At 43.4% G+C, this 19486-nt stretch overlaps 1 protein-coding gene across 1 annotated transcript in view; it reads left to right on the top strand.

Moving 5' to 3' along the window:
- The window catches only part of ARHGAP44 (Rho GTPase activating protein 44), a 114009-nt gene that overhangs the window by 65232 nt on the left and 29291 nt on the right, over positions 1–19486 (top strand). The window contains exons 13-16 of the mRNA XM_023730984.1: positions 10704–10784; positions 14223–14336; positions 15016–15107; positions 16744–16924. Of these exons, the coding sequence (XP_023586752.1) occupies positions 10704–10784; positions 14223–14336; positions 15016–15107; positions 16744–16924 (468 nt within the window). The remainder of the gene's footprint in view (positions 1–10703; positions 10785–14222; positions 14337–15015; positions 15108–16743; positions 16925–19486) is intronic.

The raw sequence follows: 19486 nt of genomic DNA, 5'->3' as shown, positions 1-19486 counted from the left end.
ATTTCCTCTAGGTTTTGAAATTTGTTAGAGTACAAATTTTCATAGTATTCTGTTATGATTCTTTTAATTTCAATTGGGTCTCTTGTGATATTACCCATCTCATTTCTTATACCGGTTATTTGCTTCCTCTTCTGTTTTTCTTTTGTCAGTTTGGCCAGTAGTTTATCGATTTTGTTGATCTTTTCAAAGAACCAACTTTTGTTATTGTTAACTCTTTCAATTGTTTTTCAATTTTCTGTTTCATTTAATTCTGCTCTAATTTTTATTATTTGCTTTCTTCTGGTGCCCGAGACCTTCTTTTGCTGCTCTCTTTCTAGTTGTTTGAGTTGTAGGGTTAATGTTTTGATTATGGCCCTTTCTTCTTTTTGGATGGGTGCATTTATTGCTATAAATTGACCTCTGAGTACTGCTTTTGCTGTATCTCCAAGTTTCTTGTAGGATATGTTTTCCTTCTCATTTGATTTTGTGAATTTCTTTATTTGATCATTAATTTCTTCTATAACCCAGTGGTTTTTGAGCAAGGTGTTGTTCAGTTTCCATGGGTTGAATTTTTTTTTCCTTGCTTTTTCTGTTACTGATTTCCACTTTTATGGCTTTATGGTTAGAAAAGATGCTTAGTAATATTTCAACGCTTTGGATTCTGTTAAGGCTTGCTTTATGGCCAGATATGTTGTCAGTTCTGAAGAATGTTCCATGTGCATTGGAAAGGAAAGTACACTTGTCTGCTGTTGGGTGGAGTATTCTGTATATGTCTATGAGGCCAAGTTGATTGATTGTGGCATTTAAATCTTCTGTGTCTTTATTGAGCTTCTTTCTGGATGTTCTGTCCTTCACCGAAAGTGGTGTGTTGAAGTCTCCTAACCTTACTATTGTTGTGGAGCTGTCCGTTTCTCTTTTCAATGCTGTTAGAGTTTGTTCTATGTATTTTTGAGCCCTGTTGTTGGGTGCTTAAATATTTGTTATGATTATGTTCCCCTGGGGTATTGATCCTTTGATCATTATATAGTTTCCTTCCTTATCCTTTGTGGTGGCTTTTACTTTAAAGTCTATTTTGTCCAAGATTAATATTGCCACTCCTGCTCTTTTTTGAGTGTTGTTTGCTTGATATATTTTTTTCCATTCTTTGAGTTTTAGTTTGTTTGTGTCTTTAAGTCCAAGGTATGTCTCTTGTAGGCAGCTTGTGGATGGATCGTTTTTTTTATCCATTCTACTACTCTCTGTTTCTTTATTGGTGTATTTAGTCCATTCACATTCAGTGTAATTATTGATAGGTATGAGTTTAGTGCTGTCATTTTGATGTCTTTTTCTGTGTGTTGTTGACAGTTTCTTTGTTCCACTTAATTTTCTGTGCTGAGTTGTTTTTCTTTATGTATTCTGTTTTCATCTTTTGCATTGTTCTTGATTTTGTGTTTGCTGAGTCTTTATGTTTTTCTTGTTTTTTCTTTTCATGTGTAGGATTATTAGTTTCCCTTGTGGTTACCTTAATGTTTGCCCCTATTTTTCTAAGTTTAAACCAGTCTTTTATTTCTTTATATCGCCTTAACTTCCTCTCCATATGAAAGATCTATGACTACATTTTTTTAGTCCCTCTTTTTTGTTTTAATGTTTGCATCTTTTACATATTGATGTTTCTGTTTCCCTATTTTCAGTGTTTTAGCTTTGATTTATTTTTGTGACTTCCCTATCAGTTTATATCTGATTGCTCTGTCTTATGTTCTAGTCTTGGGTTGTTATCTGATGTTATTGATTTTCTAACCAGAGGACTCCCTTTTGGTTTTTTGCAGATTCTATTTATCTGGAAATGCCCTAGTTTCACCATCTATTTGAGAGACAGTTTTGCTGGATATATAATTCTTGGCTGGCAGTTTTTTACTTCACGGTTTATATATGTCATCCCATTGCCTTCTTGCCTGCATGGTTTCTGCTGAGTAGTCCGAGCTTATTCTTATTGACTCTCCTTTGTAGATGATTTTTCGTTTATCCCTAGTCCCTCTTAAAATTCTCTCTTTATCTTTGGTTTTAGCAAGTTTGATTATAATATGTCTTGGTGACTTTCTTTTGGGATCTACCTTATGTGGGGTTTGATGAACATCTTGTATAGATATCTTGTCATCTTTCACGATATCACGGAAGTTGTCTGCCGACAAATCTTCAACAATTCTCTCTGTATTTTCTGTTATCTCCTTGATAGAGTTCCACATAATTCTTAGGGTTTCTTAATTTTTTAAATTATTTTATCTGACTTTTCCTCAAATAAGTTGGTGTCAAGTGCTTTATCTTCAGTCTCACTAATTCTGACTTCTGTTGCCTCAGTTCTGCTCCTATGACTTTCTATTGAGTAGTCTAATTCTGAAATTTTATTGTTAATCTTCTGGATTTCTGATTGCTGTTTCTCTATGGATTCTTGCAGCCTGTTAAATTTGTCATTGTTCTCTTTTGTAATCTTCTTAAGTTCTTCTGTTGCTTTGTCTGTGTGTTCTCGGCTTGTTCTGCATTTTGCATGATCTCTTCCCTGATCTCTTGAAGAGTTCTGTGTATTAATCTTTTGCATTCTACCTCCGGTAATTCCAAGAAGTTCTCTTCTTCTGCAAAATTTCTAGATTCTTTATTTTTTGAGCTTGCTGAAGGCATCATGGTCTGCGTCTTTATGTGATTTGAGATTGACTCTTGTTTCTGAGCCATCAGTAAGTTATTATATTTATTTATGTTTGCTTACTGTGTCCTAGATTCTTGCTTTGTTTTGTTTTGATATGCCCAAGTAGGCTGCTCCTGTGAGGTAGTTTGATTACTGACACTTTTGAAGCTCTAATGTCCTGTCACCAGGTGGTTAGATCTGCTAGTAGGTATGTGACCCCAGGAGTCTGTTTACTTCCCTTATATGGATTCATCTCAGGTGTCCAGATAGTCACCAAGTGTGGTGCAGGCTCTGACCTACAGTCCTAGATGGGCAAGGGTGATTGGAGTAGGCACAGGTATCTGGCTGCAGTAGGGGACCATGTGCTGAGCAAGGCAGGGGTTTGATGTGTGCCCCTGAGTGTTGGGAGGGAAGTGTGTCCCTGTTCCCTAGAGTGCGTAGGTGGATGGGTTTTGCAGCTGGACTGTGGGCACCCAGTGCTATTGGCTGTAAGGACTGGGAGGCACCACTTATTTTTGGACCCCTGTCTCAGGTGGCTTGGTGACATGGGTGGAGCCACCAGTCATAAGGCCCCTGATGTGGGTTGGTGAAGACCCTGCTTAATGGGTAGAGCGGTATCAAATATCATGAACCTGCCACCCACCGTATACCTGATACAGTGAAGTTAGGCTTCAGGTATATACCCTGTTGTACTGTGCTAATGAGGGCCTACACTGTTGAAATGGGCCCACACAGGTCTATGCAGGGGTGAAAGGCATTCAGAGTCCGTGGACCCCTTATGCCTGTGCCTAGGCAAAGGAGCTGTGCCTGCCCTGAGTTCCCGGCTTAGGGAGCTGGCAGATTATTTTTTCCTGTTTGTTAATTTGTTCCCTCTCCAAGGCCTGAAGAATGGCTCAGGGTACATGACGGGTCCTACTTCCAGCCCAGGGGACATGGCAGTCATTGAAGCTGACCTGGGACCTGGTGCAGGGGGGGAGGGAGCGGGTAAATGGGAGAGAGGTTCTTCCCAAATGGGGTGTTTTTTGATCCCTGTGGTAGGTTAAACACATGTACTTATCTTTTGCCAATTGTGTGCCAATTTTCACTGGCTCTGGAGGCCTGAGCAGACTCTCTGCTGCTCGTTCTCTCCTGACATGGAAAATGTGTCCCAAATGCCACTGCTTGCCTCACTGCGCATGTCAGCTGATCTGGCCCTCAGGGTGCCAGATCCCGCCAGGTCAGGTCTGGCAACTCCTCGCTGCTTCTGCATTATCTCTCCTTCCCCTGCCACTGAGTGTGATTCCTGAACTTTGCCTTTGATGTTCAGGGCTCCTAGATTGTCATATGTCATCAATTCACTTTTTTTTTCGGGTCTTTGTTGTAAGAGGGACCACCGGAAGCATCTGACTACTCCGCCATCTTGGCCCCGCCTCCAGCTATTCTTGCTAACATGAAAGGATATGTGGCTTTTTTGTTGAGTGAAATAAAGCAGTTAACAAAGAGACCCTATTTTTGTAAAAAGACAGAACAAGCACCCAACACACTCAAAATAATACTGTATATTTTGACAACAACTAATTAATAAGTAGATATAGATAGTTGTTGTTGAGTTGACTCCAACTCATGGCAACCTTTTGTACAACAGAATGAAGTGTTGTCCAATCCTGTGCCATTGTCATGTTTGCTGGCGTGTTCAAGTCCATTGTTGCAACTGTTTTGCCAGTCCGTCTCACCAAGGTTCTCCCTTGCCCTCACTGGCTCTGTACTTTACCAAACATGATGTCCCCCTCTAGCAATGAAACCCTCCTGATGATGTGTCCAAAGCAAGCAAATTTAACAGTGTTCTGTTGTGATCCATAAGGTTTTCACTGGCTGACTTTGGGAAGTAGATCGTCAGGCCTTTCTCTACAGTCTGTCTTAGTCTGGGAGCTCTGCTGAAACCTGACCACTGTGGGTGACCCTACCGGTGCCATAGCTTCCAGCATCACAGCAACACGCAAGCCACCACTGACAGAAGGTGGAAGTAATTAATAACTAACATAAAAATAATAATAATACTAATAGCATGTGGGCAGTGGACCCTGTTGCAGCCTCCTGAAGGTGAGCCAGAGGGAGAGGACCTCAGCCAGGAGGCCACAGGACGAAGAAAGGCTCAAGACTCCAGTCTTAGGAAGATGGAGAATATATGGAGAGCAAGGGGTCTGGGGCAAAGCAGGCAATGTCACAGCCATGCCAAATTTGTGGCTTGTAAGCATAGTTTTTCCTTTTGATTCCTGGCCACTTTCCTCAGTTTATACATGTGTTCAGACTCTACTATACATTCCCTCTGGCTATAGACAAGAAGTGTTTTCAGTAAATGCCACTGTTTGGAGGAGTCTGTTTTTACTGAGTGAGTGGACACGGCTACTGAGGAAACAGGAGGCACTGCAGTGGGAGAATTGGCACCAGAGGGAGGATGGCAGGGAGATGAGGGTAGAGAGAGTCCAGGCAGAAGAGATGAGGGAAAGAGACCATTTTATCAGAGTGGGACTGGAGGGAATAACTACCTCAGCCAGGCGCCTGGGAAAGGAAATGATTTCAAGTCATGGGATGTAGTTGTAAGGAGCAGGCAGCTTAGCATGTCAGAAGGAACCCTGAAGTATGTCTCTGATGCTAACCCATCAACTTCCTTAAGAACTGGGAGCTGACCCAGAAGTGAAACCAGGCTTATATGTGTAGAGTTAGAGAAAGCTAGCTCCAATCAAGTTGTATAAGTACTGTTTTTCCACAGTAGGATAGAGATTCTGCATGTTAAGTGGCTGGCTGAAGAGACGGTGTTCTTACATCTCATGTGGATAGTGAGTGCTCAGTTCAGTAGTGATAATAATAATCCAGCACCATTTATTGAGTAAATGAAAAGCTTGGCAGGATTCTGAGCTCATTGTGTGTTTTTAACTCATTTAATTCTCGTAACAATCGTATGAAGTGGGTTGTTCTGTTTTCCTCATTTCATAGATTAGGAATTTGAGGCATAGAACAGGTATGTAACTGGCCAAATATCACCCTGCTCATAAATAGCAGAAGAAGGCGTTGGTGGGAATTCTTACCTCCCATATGGGAGACCTGGTTTCATTCTTGGCCAATTCACCTCATGTGCAGCCACTACTCATTGGTCAGTGGAGGCTTGCACGTTGCTACAGTGCTGAAGAGGTTTTAGCAGAGCTTCTACGCTAAGAAATATTGACTAGGAACAAAGTCCTGGTGATCTCCTTCCATAAGTCAGCTAATGAAAACCCTGTGGATCACAGTGGTCCAGTCTGCACCTGATCATGGGAATGGTGCAGGGCCAGGAAGCATTCTGTTCTGTTGTGCTTGGGGTCACCATCAGTCATGGCTGACTTGATTGCAGCTAACGACAACAGCAAGACATGGCAGAACCAGAATTCGAATCCAGGGAGTCTGGTTCCAGAGCCGCTGTCTTAACCACGGCACTTTATGCCTCTCCAGACCAAGACTTTGGTCCTAAAAATGAAGTCAAGTGAGAACATAGCCTTTGATTGAAACTGTCCATTTCAACTACTGAATATAGAAGTAACCTTGAGCTATAAGACTAGAGAAAGGCAGGCCAGCTAGATCTTTTGGACCTATCTGAGAGACCCTGGTTCGCAGCTCACTTGCAAAGATGTGTCTTTGTTAGGGAATAGGACTGATCCAGACGCCTCCAAAAGGTGAGTGTCTTTGAACCAAGGGAACACAGGACTCATTTCTGCTTCTGGAGGATATGCACATAGTTCCTAAAGACTCCTGGGAATGATGGTGCCTGCTGTTAAGGTCACGTCACCTAAAGAAAGAAATTTTGCTTAGAGCAGTGATTTCCAACCCTGTGTGTGCATCAGCATCTCCTGGAAAGCTTTTAAATTATACCAGTGCCTGGACCTTTATGTCAGTGACTCCGATGTAATTGGTCTGGACTCTTTTTCCAACGTTCCCAGGGCTATTGGTTTGATAACCATTGACCTCTGGTGAAGAAGCTGAGTGTCACCAGAGGGCAGCACCAGCCTTTACAGGGGATTGTACTTCAGGCAGACCCAGCAGGACACAGGCAGGTCAGCCCTGGGTGGCACATCCAGTAGCTGAGAGTGGAGCCAGGGAAGCAGTGAGAGCTAAAGTTAGGGCTTTTCAGGACAGTGCAAGATGGTGTGAAATTCAAAGGACGCATCTTGGGAAGTCAGATAAATTAAATGCTTCCATGAAAAACTATTGCAGAATAACAGCAAGTACAGTCAAGTCAGTTCCAACTCACGGTGGCCCTGTGTGTGTTAGAGTAGAACGGTGCGCCATAGGGTTTTCAGTGGCTGATTTTCAGAAATTGATCACCAGACCTTTCTTCCAGGGTACCTGTGGGTGGACTTGAACCTGTAACCTTTCTGTTAGCAGCCAAGCATGTTAACCATTTGCACCAGCCAGGAGGGCTCATGCAGAATAGAGGTTCAGAATAGCCCAGGGGCTGAGAGAGAACAGACAGAGGATACAAGAAGAACTGAGGCTCCAATCGTGGGAAGCTTCCTTAGGATGGAAGCACTGAGGTCTTCACACTAGTTGTTCCCTCTGACTGCAGCTGTTCCCAAGTCCTTTGCCTGGTCGCTCCTTCTGGTTATTTGGGCCTTATTAAGTACAACCTCCTAAGAGCGACCTTCTCTGACAATCCGATAGAAAGCAGCCAGCAGTCATGATCCAGCCCATTCACTTTGGATGGGATGATAATTCCCCGCTTAAAACAATATAACTGTCCACCGAGTGAAGAGTGGATAAAAAACGTGGTTCATACGCACAGTGGAATTTATTCTGCCATAAAGAGAAATGAAGTCCTGATACATGCTACGACATGAATGAACCATGAAAACATTACGCTAAGTGAAGTGAGTCAGTCATTAGAGGAAAAATATTGTAGGATCCCATTTATATGAAATATCTAGAACAGGCAGGTGTGTAGAGATCAGAGTTTATTAGTGGTCACCAGGGGTGGAAGGGAGGGGGAAAAGGGCGTCATTGCTTAGAGGGCACTGAGCTTCTGTTAAGGGTAATGGAGAAACTTGGAAACACACAAGGGTAATTGTTGAACAGCGTGATGAACATTATACAATGTCACTGAATTGTACATGTGAGGAATGTTGAAATGGTAAATGTTGTGTTATATGTATATATAAGTATGTGCATAATTTATTTACCACAATAGAAAAAAACAACCACAATAACTGATCGTCCTGTTTACAGATGTGTTTGTCTAGCCAATTAGACTCTGAGCTCCAAGTAAGCAATAACCTCTGATTGTTTCCTTCTTCCCAGCTTTAGGACAGTACACACACTAGAAACTTGGTACCTATTTGTTGATGTTTATTGAATTAAAGATGTTGGCACCATCTTCCATTTCACCCTTAAGAAGGTTGGAGAGTGGAAAGGAAGTAGGGCTGCTGCCATCGGCTGATGGTGTGAGAACAGTCACAGCAGCAGACATTTACTGGGAACTTTAATGAACCAGACATTCTGCTGAGTGCTTCATCCAGAGTCTCCTTTAATCCCCTCACAACAACCTGAGGGAAGCACTATTAGTAGCCCCATTTTACAAATCAAAGTGAGGTTCATGGAGGTTAAGTAACTGGCATGAGACTCACAGTTAGGATGGGGCTGGAATTTAGCTGGGTCTGTCTCACTCAGAAACCTCTCTGTAACGCTAGTCTTCATGACCTCCCTGTGCGAAACCCTCTTGGGCCAGACCTTAGTCAGACTATTTAAAAACACGATCTGTTACTTTCCATTCCTAAATGGAATGTTGGGTTTTCACTTTAGTTTCCTAGTAAAAGTTCCCTTTGGAGGATGTCTGCTTCTTCCTCAAAACTGAACCCAGGGGAGAAGGGAGTCTTTCTTGGCTTGGTCAGGCTCTGCTGAAGGACCTCTCTGTACCCAGGAATGAATCTTGGGGACGAGGGCCACCACCCTGGCCTCTTGCCCCAGGTCAGCGGTCAGAGCTGGGGCTTCACCCATTTCATTTTCTGCAGAAAAGCTTCCTTGAGCGTAAGGCCTTGCTAACCATGTAGGCTTTGATGTAGACTTTCATGAAAAATATGTAAAAAGTTTGTCTTATGATGTTAATTGTTTTTGTGTGTGTATTTTCTCATTCAAGGGGGGCTTGTTAATAGAGAAACCCTTAGAGTGAGTCTTTTTGTAGAGTGGAGAATCCTTTGGTTTGTGGAACTTGTCCCTGAATTATGTCCTAAAATTTTGGTCAGATTCCCTGATGTCTTTATCTAGTTCAGAAGGCCCTATGTGGTACAAACAGTTAATGTGCTCAGTTGCTAACTGAAAGGTTGGAGGTTTGAGTCCACCCAGAGGTGCCTAAGAAGAAAGGCCTGGATATCCACTTCTGAAAAATCAGCCGTTGAAAACCTATGGATCACAGTTCTGCTCTGACATATGTGGGGTCTCCATGAGTCGGAGTCAGTGCCGTGGCAAATGGTGTATATCAAGCTCACTGACTTTACTCATTAAGCTTCTAGTATGTGCTAGATGCCGAGGAACTTAATACGCATTAAATAACATGCACTAGTCTGGACCACAGGCTGCCACCATGAAGTATAAGCAGGTTGAACTCCCTGCCTAGTGTCTCGTGTCTCTGTGTCAGCATCGTAGTCTTGACAACTCCATGGCCTTTGGCCCCCTTCCTTCTCCAGAGCAGGTCTCTGGCCTCTGGCCTCCTGTCCTCACTTGCTACCATGGCACACATTCACCCGTGACATCGTGACCTGCACAGGTGAAGCTTTCTGAAAATCACACAGGACATACAGTAGCTTTATTCATAATTTCGAAAACTTCGGAGCGACCAGGATGTCTGTCCATAGGTAAATGGGTAAACTGTGGTACATCTCTACAGTGGAGTATTGCTGTTAGTTACCACGTAGTGGACTGCAACTCATGGCAACCTCTGCGCACCAGAACAAAATGCTGCCTGGCCCAGTGCCGTCCTCACGGTCACTGGTATGTTCGAGTCTGTCCCTGCGGCTTTTGTGGCAGTGCATCTCACCGAGGCTCTGCCACACCCTCTGCTTCACCAAACATGATGTCCTCCTCCAGCAGTTTGATTCCTCCTGATGATGTGTTCAAAGCAGGCGAGTCAGTGTTCTGTGGTGATCCTTGAGGTTTTCATTGGGTAATTTTTGGAAGTAGATTGCCAGGCCTTTTGTCCTAGTCTGTCTTAGTCTGGAAGCTCTGCTGAAACCTGTCCACTATGGGTGACTCTGTTGCCTTATGAAATATCGGTGGCATAGCTTCCAGCATCACAGTAACACAAGCTACCGCAGTACGGCAAACTGACAGAGGGGTGGTGGATTGGAGTATTTCTTAGCAATAAAATCAGATGAGCTACTAAGCCCCAACAGACATGGAGGAACCGTAAATGCTTATTGCTAAGTGAAGAAGCCAGTCTCAAAAGCCTACATACTGTGTGCTTCCAGCTATAGGACATTCTAGAAAAGACAAAACCGTAGAAGCGGTAAAGAGATCATTGTTGGTCAGGGATCCAGGGGGCAGAGGAGAAAGATGAATAGGTGGAGCACAGGGCGTTTTTAGGGCAGTGGAACTATTCTCTGTGATACTGTATTGGTGGGCCCACAACATGAAGCCTTTGTCAAAGCCCATAAGGACTGTACAGCACAGAGTAAATACTGAAGTATGGACCTTAGTTAATGATAGTGTATCATTATCAGTGTATTGCAACAAATGGACCACACTCATGCAAGATGTTAATAATAGGGGAAATTGTGAGGGAGGGTATGGGAAGGGGGAATATATGGGAACTCTGTGTACTTTCTGTTCAGTTTTTCTGTAAACCTAAAACTGCTCTAAAAAACAAAGTCTATTTTTAAAACAGCACAGGACAAGACAGAAGGTTGGAAGGAGAAGCCGTCATAAAAAATGTGAATAATAGCTTGCTGATATTGTCAGTAACATCACTTAATTCCTCATGCTCACATATTACAATGATTAGTTAAGGTGACCACCCGTGATACTTCATTGTTTCATGTTCAACCAAGGACTTTTTCTGTTAATTCCACAGTATTCAGGAGCAAGACAAGAGGCTTCAGGCTCTGTGGAATGCTTGTGAGAAACTACCCAAGGCCAACCACAACAACATCCGGTGAGTGGACCCTGGGCACTTGGGCTGTGTTTACTGAAGTCCTAGACACATGGTGTCCTGGCTGAAAATGAGGCTCACTACCTTCCATGCCATTGTACGGTGTCCAGGCACTGTTAGTGTGTACGTGTGTTACAACCCTCAGACAGCTCTGGGAGGTAGGGCAGACAAGGAAACAGACTTGAAGAAGCTACATGACTTTTGAGGATACCTAACAAATGGTTAAGCGCTCAAATACTAGCTGAGAGGTTGGTGTTCAAACCCACCCAGAGACACCTGGGAAGACAGGCCTGGCGATCTGCTTCCTTTAAGATTACAGCCAAGAAAACCCTATGGAGCAGTTCTACTCTGTAACACATGGGGTCACCATGAGTCAGGATCAACTCGATGGCAACAGGTTTGGTTTTGGTTGGTTACTGGCCATTGGCTAATCCAGCTCTGGTCTTTGAAAGGAGCAAAGATGAATACTCGAGTGATTTTAAGAGATTGGGGATTGATTGTAAAGATGGGTGTTCATGGATACCTGGGAGAAGCTGACCAACCTTGGAGCCATAGGAGGCAGCAGTGGCCTTGAGCTAGTCCACAGGAAGAAGGGACTATAGGGAATAGTTTTAGTGCTCCAGCATTCACAAGATCTAGCTGTGTTCCAGATGTCTCTGTCTCACTTTTCTTGCTGACCTGGAATTGTACCTTGTGCTGCTCGGTAGATCTTCCCTCTGCCTTGGCTTCTGCTTCTTCATACTGTCTACTTCCTCCTCGCCCTATCTTGCCAGCATCCCCCCTAGACCTGCCACCTCGTCTCAGTGCTTCTTTTAATGCATATTTTCAGCTTCAGCTCCTGCTGTCAGCTGCCTGACTTTTTTTCCTGTTAAAAATCCCAAGAGCATATATACCCAAAGGAATTGAAAGCAGGGACTCAAACAGATACTTGTACATCAGTGTGTGTTGCAGCATTAGTCACAATAGCCAAAAGTTGGAAACAACCCATGTTTTCACGAACAGATGAATGGATAAACAAAATACGGTTTACATGCAATGGACTAGTATTCAGCCATAAAGAGAAATGAAGTCCTGATACAGGCTACAACATGGATGAATCTTGGAAACATGTTGAGCAAAATAAGTCAGATACAAAAGGACAAATATTGTATGATCCTACTTACATAAATATCTAGAATAGGCAAATGCATAGAGACAGAGGGTAGATTAGTGGCTGCTGGGGCTGGGACAAGGGCCTTGTGGAGTGATTGCTCAGTGGGTACTGAGTTTCAGTTTCCATACCAGTTGCTGTCATGGTGATGGTTGCACAGCATGGTGAGTGTAATTAATGCCACTGAATTGTACACTCAGAAATGGTTAAAATGACAAATTATATGCTGTATGTATTTTACCACAATTGAAAAAAAATCTCAAGGGCACGAATCAGTTGGATACCACTTACCAGGTGTTACTGACTGTGTCATAGGGCACTGACAGCCCGTGGATGGTCTGCTGTCAGTGTAGATGCCACATCCTGGTTCCAGTGGTGTGTGGGCTCTTGGAGGGTGAGACGTGGTCAGGAGTAGCTGTGGATGGCACAGTGACAGCCTAGTGATTACATGGTTGGACCTGAGCTGGGTGGTCTTTCTGCTGGGCTGTCAGAAGGTGAATAAAAACCCCCGAGGAAGTCACTTCAGTGTGATCCAAGCAAAACAGGGTTGGGACATGGCATTTTGTAACTGAGAGTCCAGGAGAAACATGTGCCCCTGGGTGGTGGGCCCTCTTGTCAGAGCCTGGCAGATTTTTAGTATGGTTCTCCAGAGCCAGTTTTTGTGCATAGCTTCTTCATTCTTTTTTTTTTTTTTTAATAACAGCTTTGTGTGATATAATCCACATACCATAAAGTTCACTCTTTTAAATATAGAATTTAGCGGTTTTTAGTATATTCACAGAGTTGTACAATCCTCATCCCTCTCTGATTTTAGAACATTTCATCACCCCAAAAAGAAAACCTGCACACATTAGCAGTCTTGTCTCATTTCTCCTCCCCTCTTCGCAGCCCCTGGCAACCACTAATTTGCTTTCTGTCTCTATGGATTTGCCTATTCTTGACATTTCATATACATGGAATCATATGATATGTGGCCTTTTTTGTCTGACTTCTTTCACCCAATAAAAGAAATCGTAATGTTTTTAAATTCATTCATGCTGTAGAATGTGTCAGAACTTCATTAATTTTTATGACTGAATAATATTCCATTGTGTGTCTATAACACATTTTATTTATTCATTCATCAGTTGATGGGTATTTGGATTGTTTTCACTTTTGGACTGTAATGAACAATGCTGCTGTGAACATTTGTATATAAATTTTTGGGTGGACTTATCATTTCTTTTGGGTATATACCTAGGAGTGAAATTGCTGGGTCATATGGTAACTCTGTGTTTAACTTTTTCTTCATGAGTTCTGTCCAGAAAGCCCCACTGAGGAAGCCCAAGGGACACCACCCCGTGTGGATGTCACTGCCAGTGATTGTTGTTATTAGGTGCCATTGAGTCAGTTCTGACTCATAGTGGCCCTGTGTACAACAGAACAAAACACTGCCCAGTCCTGTGCCATCCTCACAGTCGTTGTTATGGTTGAGCCCATTGTTGTAGCCACTGTGTCAGTCCATCTCATTAAGGGTCTTCTCTTTTTCGCTGATCCTCTGCTTTACCAAGCATGATGTTCTTCTCCAGGGATTGGTCCCTCCTGATAGCATGCCCAGAGTACCTAAGGTAAAGTCTTGCCCCCTCCCTTTTAAGCAGCATTCTGGTTGTACATCTTCCAAGACAGATTTGTTCGTTCTTTTGGCAGTCCATGGTATATCCAGTATTCTTCACCAACACCACAATTTGAAGGTGTCAGTTCTTCTTCAGTCTTCCTTATTCATTGTCCAGCTTCTGCATAAGTATGAGGTGATTGAAAACACCATAGCTTGGGTCAGGCGCACCTTAGTCCTCAAAGTGACATCTTTACTTTTTAACACTTTAAAGAGATCTGTTGCAGCAGATTTGGCCAGTATGTCATTTGATTTCTTGACTGCTGCTTCTTGGGCATTGGTTCTGAGTCCAGTGATGTGCAGACACTTTGCTTGTCACCTCTGCACACAGGGAAAGGATAGCAGGTGACCAAGATTTGAAAAGAGGAAGGAAATTTAGGTAATTGTATACTGAGTCAAAAGGAAAGGTGGAGAGTTTATCTGGCCAGAGTCAGTTGAGGTGTGTGCTGACGTCTAGCCGAATGGGATCTGAGTCTCTGTTCCTGTTTCCTGATACCTGATGTGTCTTCATTCTGCTGCAGCATGTCTGAGTTGGCCTGTCAATAGGATGTGCTACCAGAGAGAAGCTTATGCCCGGTCGTGGAGGGACATGGCTGATGTTGAGCCCGAGTTAAACCTGGCACTTCTCATTTCCTTTCAGGTACTTGATCAAATTTTTATCCAAGCTGTCAGAATATCAAGATATAAACAAGATGACCCCCAGTAACATGGCAATTGTGTTAGGACCCAACCTCCTGTGGCCACAAGCGGAAGGGTGAGTACAGTGAGGAGAGGCCATATTGCTGATGGAGAGGGGGCGGGGGGCGTGGGCAGAGCCACCGGGCCCCAGACACTCACCGCCTCAGTTGTTTTTCAAGTCATTTTTCTGTTGTGGCCTGCTCCCGTTTCAGCCTCAGAGGGTGCCCAGGATTCTTCTGCAGATCTTTGTCACTGATGGTCTCAGAGCCACAGATGAGAGTGAAGGTCTCCTTGGAATCAGTGTCAGGGCCAGGAATATGATGACACCTGTCCCCACACGCTCTTCCAGGCCTCCCTACACCCTGTCATAGGAGCACCCACCCCAACACCAGGATTCAGAGGGAGAGAGGGCTGGCTGCGAAGAGAGAACAAGATTGGGAAGGAGTATAAGTCTGGCGGTTATAATAATCATACTTCACACTGCAGGTGCCTCATACTTGTGATTTCATGTACATTGCTTGTTTAACGTCTCTGTAAGGGGGACCACTGTGGTTATCCCCATTCCATAGATGGGGAAAGAGAAGTTGAGAAAAGTTAAGTGTCTTTCCCAAGAGAAAGCCTGCTCTCACACCTCGGTCTGCAGGGCTCCAGTCCAGGGCTCTGCCCTGGGCGCTGTGGCCAGAAGACCCAGTGCCTCTCACCTGCTTCAGCTGATAACCCCACCTGCCTGCCTCCCTCTGCTGTGTGCCTTGCAGGAACATCACAGAGATGATGACCACGGTTTCACTGCAGATTGTTGGGATCATCGAACCCATCATCCAGCATGCTGACTGGTTCTTCCCTGGGGGTACGTGGTGGCATCCAGGTGTGGGCCCAGAGAGTTGGGGAGCAGGAGTGGGGGTGAGGGACCAGGAAAGAGCAAGAGTGCCACTGTGACTTCTGAGCCTTGGAAACTCAAGTACCACTGCCCAAAGATTTTTGTTTGTTTTGTTTGTAATTCTTTCTCTTACATGCATGCACACGCACCCACACACACACACGCACACAAATACACTCAGGTAAGGTGGTAGAGTCACGGCAGCTTCCTAAACTCCTAATGCCTGCCCAGGGGAGGTTCTGTCCTGTAGGCGTTGACAGCCTGTATAACTCCATCTGTGGATTTTACTGGTCTCACATCCCACACCATGGGACGCTTTAAATCCACAGATCACAGAAGTTGGTGCAGGAAGACAGGAGAGATCCTCTGGTCCAAACTCCTCACTTTGTGGATGGAGAGGGAGGTAGAGACCTGTGAGGCCCGGGGACTTTACAGACTGCCTGGGAGCACTCCCCTTGCTGCTGTGGGGCTATGTCCTCTGAGTTGCCCCTTAGCATGGAAAGGTGGTGCTCAGAGCAGTGAGGTTCATTTTTGTATCTGGTTCAGAATTAGGCTCTGAAGGCAGCTCCATGAGAGGGAGTTTCAGAAACGTTCAGAGTCATGGAGGCATCACGGCCCTCAAACGTGGCTGGCTCTCCACGCTAACAACTTAGAGGAAACAGCAGTTAATACACTAAGTTCTGGATTTTCTTTAAGGAAAAAAAAGTTGGTGCCATACCTTATGTTTAGTTAATGTTAAGAATATGCTCTTGGCTGTCAAGGACGAGCCATTAGTCCCTGTGAAGACCAAACGTTAATAAGCCTGTGCTCTGTACATCAGAGGCGATAGATCAGAGCTGATCTAACTGAAGACGTTCGAGCTGCTGCTGATCTCGCGAGACTTCTTCTGATGACACAGAGTTGGGTGAGGGTCAGAAATCAAGATAAAGGAGTGAAAGAGATAGGCACTGAAGTCAGTAATTCTGTAGGTTCTGTGGGTGAGCTAGTTCATTACCTTTGCAGATAGGCTATATGACATAGAAAAGCTGGGATGAGCATTTCTGTCTCTATTTGATAGCCCACAAACTTAACGAAATCTCTAAATATCCCTAATCCTTTTTAATTGATTCTCTTTGATTTTTCAGAAAGACAATCTCATTATCTACACATAGCAATATTATCTCTTATCTTGTTTTATTGACTAATTGCATTAGCTAGCATTTCTCAAATAGTGTTAAATAATGATTGTGAGTGAGTATTACTGTTGTTCCTGGTTTTATTAAGACTGCTCTGATGCTCACTGTTAAACATGAGGTTTGCAATAGTTTGTCTTTTTCAGTAAGTAGCCACGTGTTCCTGTTGCCTAAGTTTTTGTAAATCACAGATGGAAATTGCTTTCTCAAATGCCTATCAAGGTGATCCCATGTGTTTTCTCCCTTGCCTGTAAATATGATGAATTATATAAAGAAGGTGAATTCTATCAATATAGTTCCTAATGTTGAACCATTGGACAGCATTTTCTAAGGGTGAAGTATGAAGAAGAAGCCGTTTCTGCTTATCCTCCCCCTGCCCAGAGAGAGTGAGACAGACGAGGAGATCATGTACACCCCTTCTTTCTTCCCCACAGAGATAGAATTCAACATTACAGGGAACTATGGGAGTCCGGTACATGTGAACCATAACGCCAACTACAGCTCCATGCCCTCCCCCGACATGGATCCCGCCGACCGCCGCCAGCCCGAGCAGGCCCGCCGGCCCCTTAGCGTTGCCACGGATAATATGATGCTGGAGTTTTACAAAAAGGATGGGTATGACTTAGTGTCCCTTTCTCAGTGTTGGGGGCTGGAGGGTGGATGAGATGTAAGGAAAGAACAGGACTGATCGGAAGGTTGCCTTTACTCGCAGCAGTTTAGGTGACTTGTAGCAATTAAACTGTCACTACACCTTTGACGTTTTCATCTGTGTTGTCAAGGAAGAGCCTGCTGGCTTTCTTTCCTTGAGACAGAGGTAAGGACAGCCTTCCTAGCTGACACAATTGTAGTCGATATTGGTTCATTCTCATAAAAGGAAAAAAAACGTTGGTCAAGGGGAATTTAAAAATCAAAAATGCATAAACACTATCATGACTCAAAATTTATAAATGTATGTCAATTCTCCAATCTTTTGATGTAGAGCTTTACTTTGATTATGAGTCTGCTTATTTGCATTCTTCATCGGCATTCTTGCATAAATAACTCCTTTAGTGCAGATTTTAACATTCCCATTTCAAAAACCTAAAATTTGAAGTCATCTGAGTGTAAAATATTTCTAGATTTTTAAAGATTTGTCCCGTCTTTTATGATTGACCCCCACACCTGGTTAGATGCAAATGTTAAGAGATGTTTATAAATGCGTTCAGCTTGGTTAGCATAGAAGCACCTCTCTCCACACTCACATAAAATGTGTTTACATAATAATTTAATTGAATAACATGATTCCCGTAATAAGTAGAGTGGGCATAACAGGTTTCAAAACAGACGTAGCTGACTCACGGTAAGCGTCTACTAAGCTATGGCAAACAAAGCATGTGGACTCACACGAGGGTCAGTAAGCCAACGGCATCGGTTAATATGTCTCATAAGAGGAATAGATTGCATCAGTTGGTCGAATAAGTCAGTTAAGTAAACTTTGGTTAGGAATTAAAAATTACTGCTATGAAATAAAATTCAGCAACTGCTCCTTCAAGGTATCTGTGAGCATCAAGACTGAATGGGAGTATGAGAAATTCAGACAACAGGAAATGAAGCAGCTACAACCTTCCCTTTCCCAGACAGACCACTGAGCAGCCAGAAAGACCTATTTGAAAGGCATATGGCCTAAAGGGCTTACAAAGGAAGGTTGAAAACCCAAGAGTTGTAGAGGTGTGTTAATCTTTTCAACTCTCTCCTTTTCTGAGTGGAAGTTGGCATTGCTGACGTAGGTTCCTATTTCCTATGATGATGGTGGCAGCATCTTTTGAATGACCAATATCCCTGTGTGTTACCTTACCCATAGGAGACAATTTCCCTATAGGGAAAATAAGGGTGAGCTGTGTGGATTGTTGTCCATCTACTAGTTGGAGAAGGAAAAAAATGGAAATTCTTAGAAGTTCATGTAAGTAGGGGAAAATTCCTGAAGTTTAAAAGGAGCTTATTTAGAGTCTGATCTTTGCAGAGAGAGGATGAGGATGCATTAGAATTGGTTTGTAAATCTCCCTCTAATGGCCACAGTCAGTGCTGGGATTGAGGCCACCCGTGCTTTGGAGTAACTCCATTCTTTCGTGAAATCTAATTGATGAGAACACCCTGAGGGTAAGTTCTAGAACTGGGTAGGTTATGGAGAACTGGTTGCCACCTTTGGCACCATATGTTTCTGCATGAGAGGGATGCTCCTCCGTCCTCCCTGCCAGACCTGGTGGGATTCCCAGTCCCTCTGAAAAGCAATCCAGATGGCCTCTAAGACGGAGTTACCATTGTGGAATCATCGGGGTGTCCAAGTCCTCTGTGCTGCTGAAGTAGCAGGCACACGCAGAAGCTTGAACAGTGATGCTTCAGGCAGGTGCCTAATCACTGATAAAGTCCTCTTGCCTGGGAACTTTGTAAACGATGTGCCCATTCTGCTTATCCGTTCTGATTTAAAGTTGAAACTGCCACCGTATACTTTAAAGGGGGTAGGAGATGTATTATATAATTTACTGTTGCACATACAATAACATGTATTTTATGTATGTTAAAATTAAATGAATTTACTAGAATTTATTTAATGAAATTAATTTTAAAAGTTGATTGATTAAACTGTGATTAAGTAGCGATCTTAGCAGTTGAGGGCAATTCTCACTGAGTTGTCAGGGTTCAGCATCCCTACACCCACTTTAAGGTGCAGCGAGCTAGCAGCTGATCAGTTTTTCATTGCCTTTAGAGAAATGTGCCTACCGTTGTGTGTGCTTTGGGGGAGAGGAAGGGAAATTGCATCAGTTGAGTTTCTTTGCTATCTTAGCAATTTTGGGGCATATCTTTATGTTCCCCTTTCTGAGTTGCTGAAGTCTATGAGACATATTTGAAAAGCTTCAAACTACCCATTGAAACAATAACAAATTAAGGCTTGTTTTGTTGAAATTTTAATCAGGGTTAAAAAAGAAAATACGAATTTTTTTTTTCCCAAACAAAAATTTATACATACATGGTTATATGACTCTAATTACTCTCCCCATACTGTGACAGCACACTCCGCCTTTCCACCCGATTTCCCATGTCCATTCAACCAACTCCTAACCCTCTCTGCCTTGCCATCTCACCTCCAGACAGAAGCTGCCTGTTTAGTCTCTTGTATCTACTTGAGCTAAGAGGCACACT

Source organism: Trichechus manatus, unplaced genomic scaffold, assembly GCF_000243295.1.
Source record: "Trichechus manatus latirostris isolate Lorelei unplaced genomic scaffold, TriManLat1.0 scaffold00040, whole genome shotgun sequence".
NCBI classification, from domain to species: Eukaryota; Metazoa; Chordata; class Mammalia; order Sirenia; family Trichechidae; genus Trichechus; species Trichechus manatus.
The sequence above is the reverse complement of the archived record's forward strand: the minus strand, read 5'-3'. Positions and strand labels throughout refer to the sequence as shown.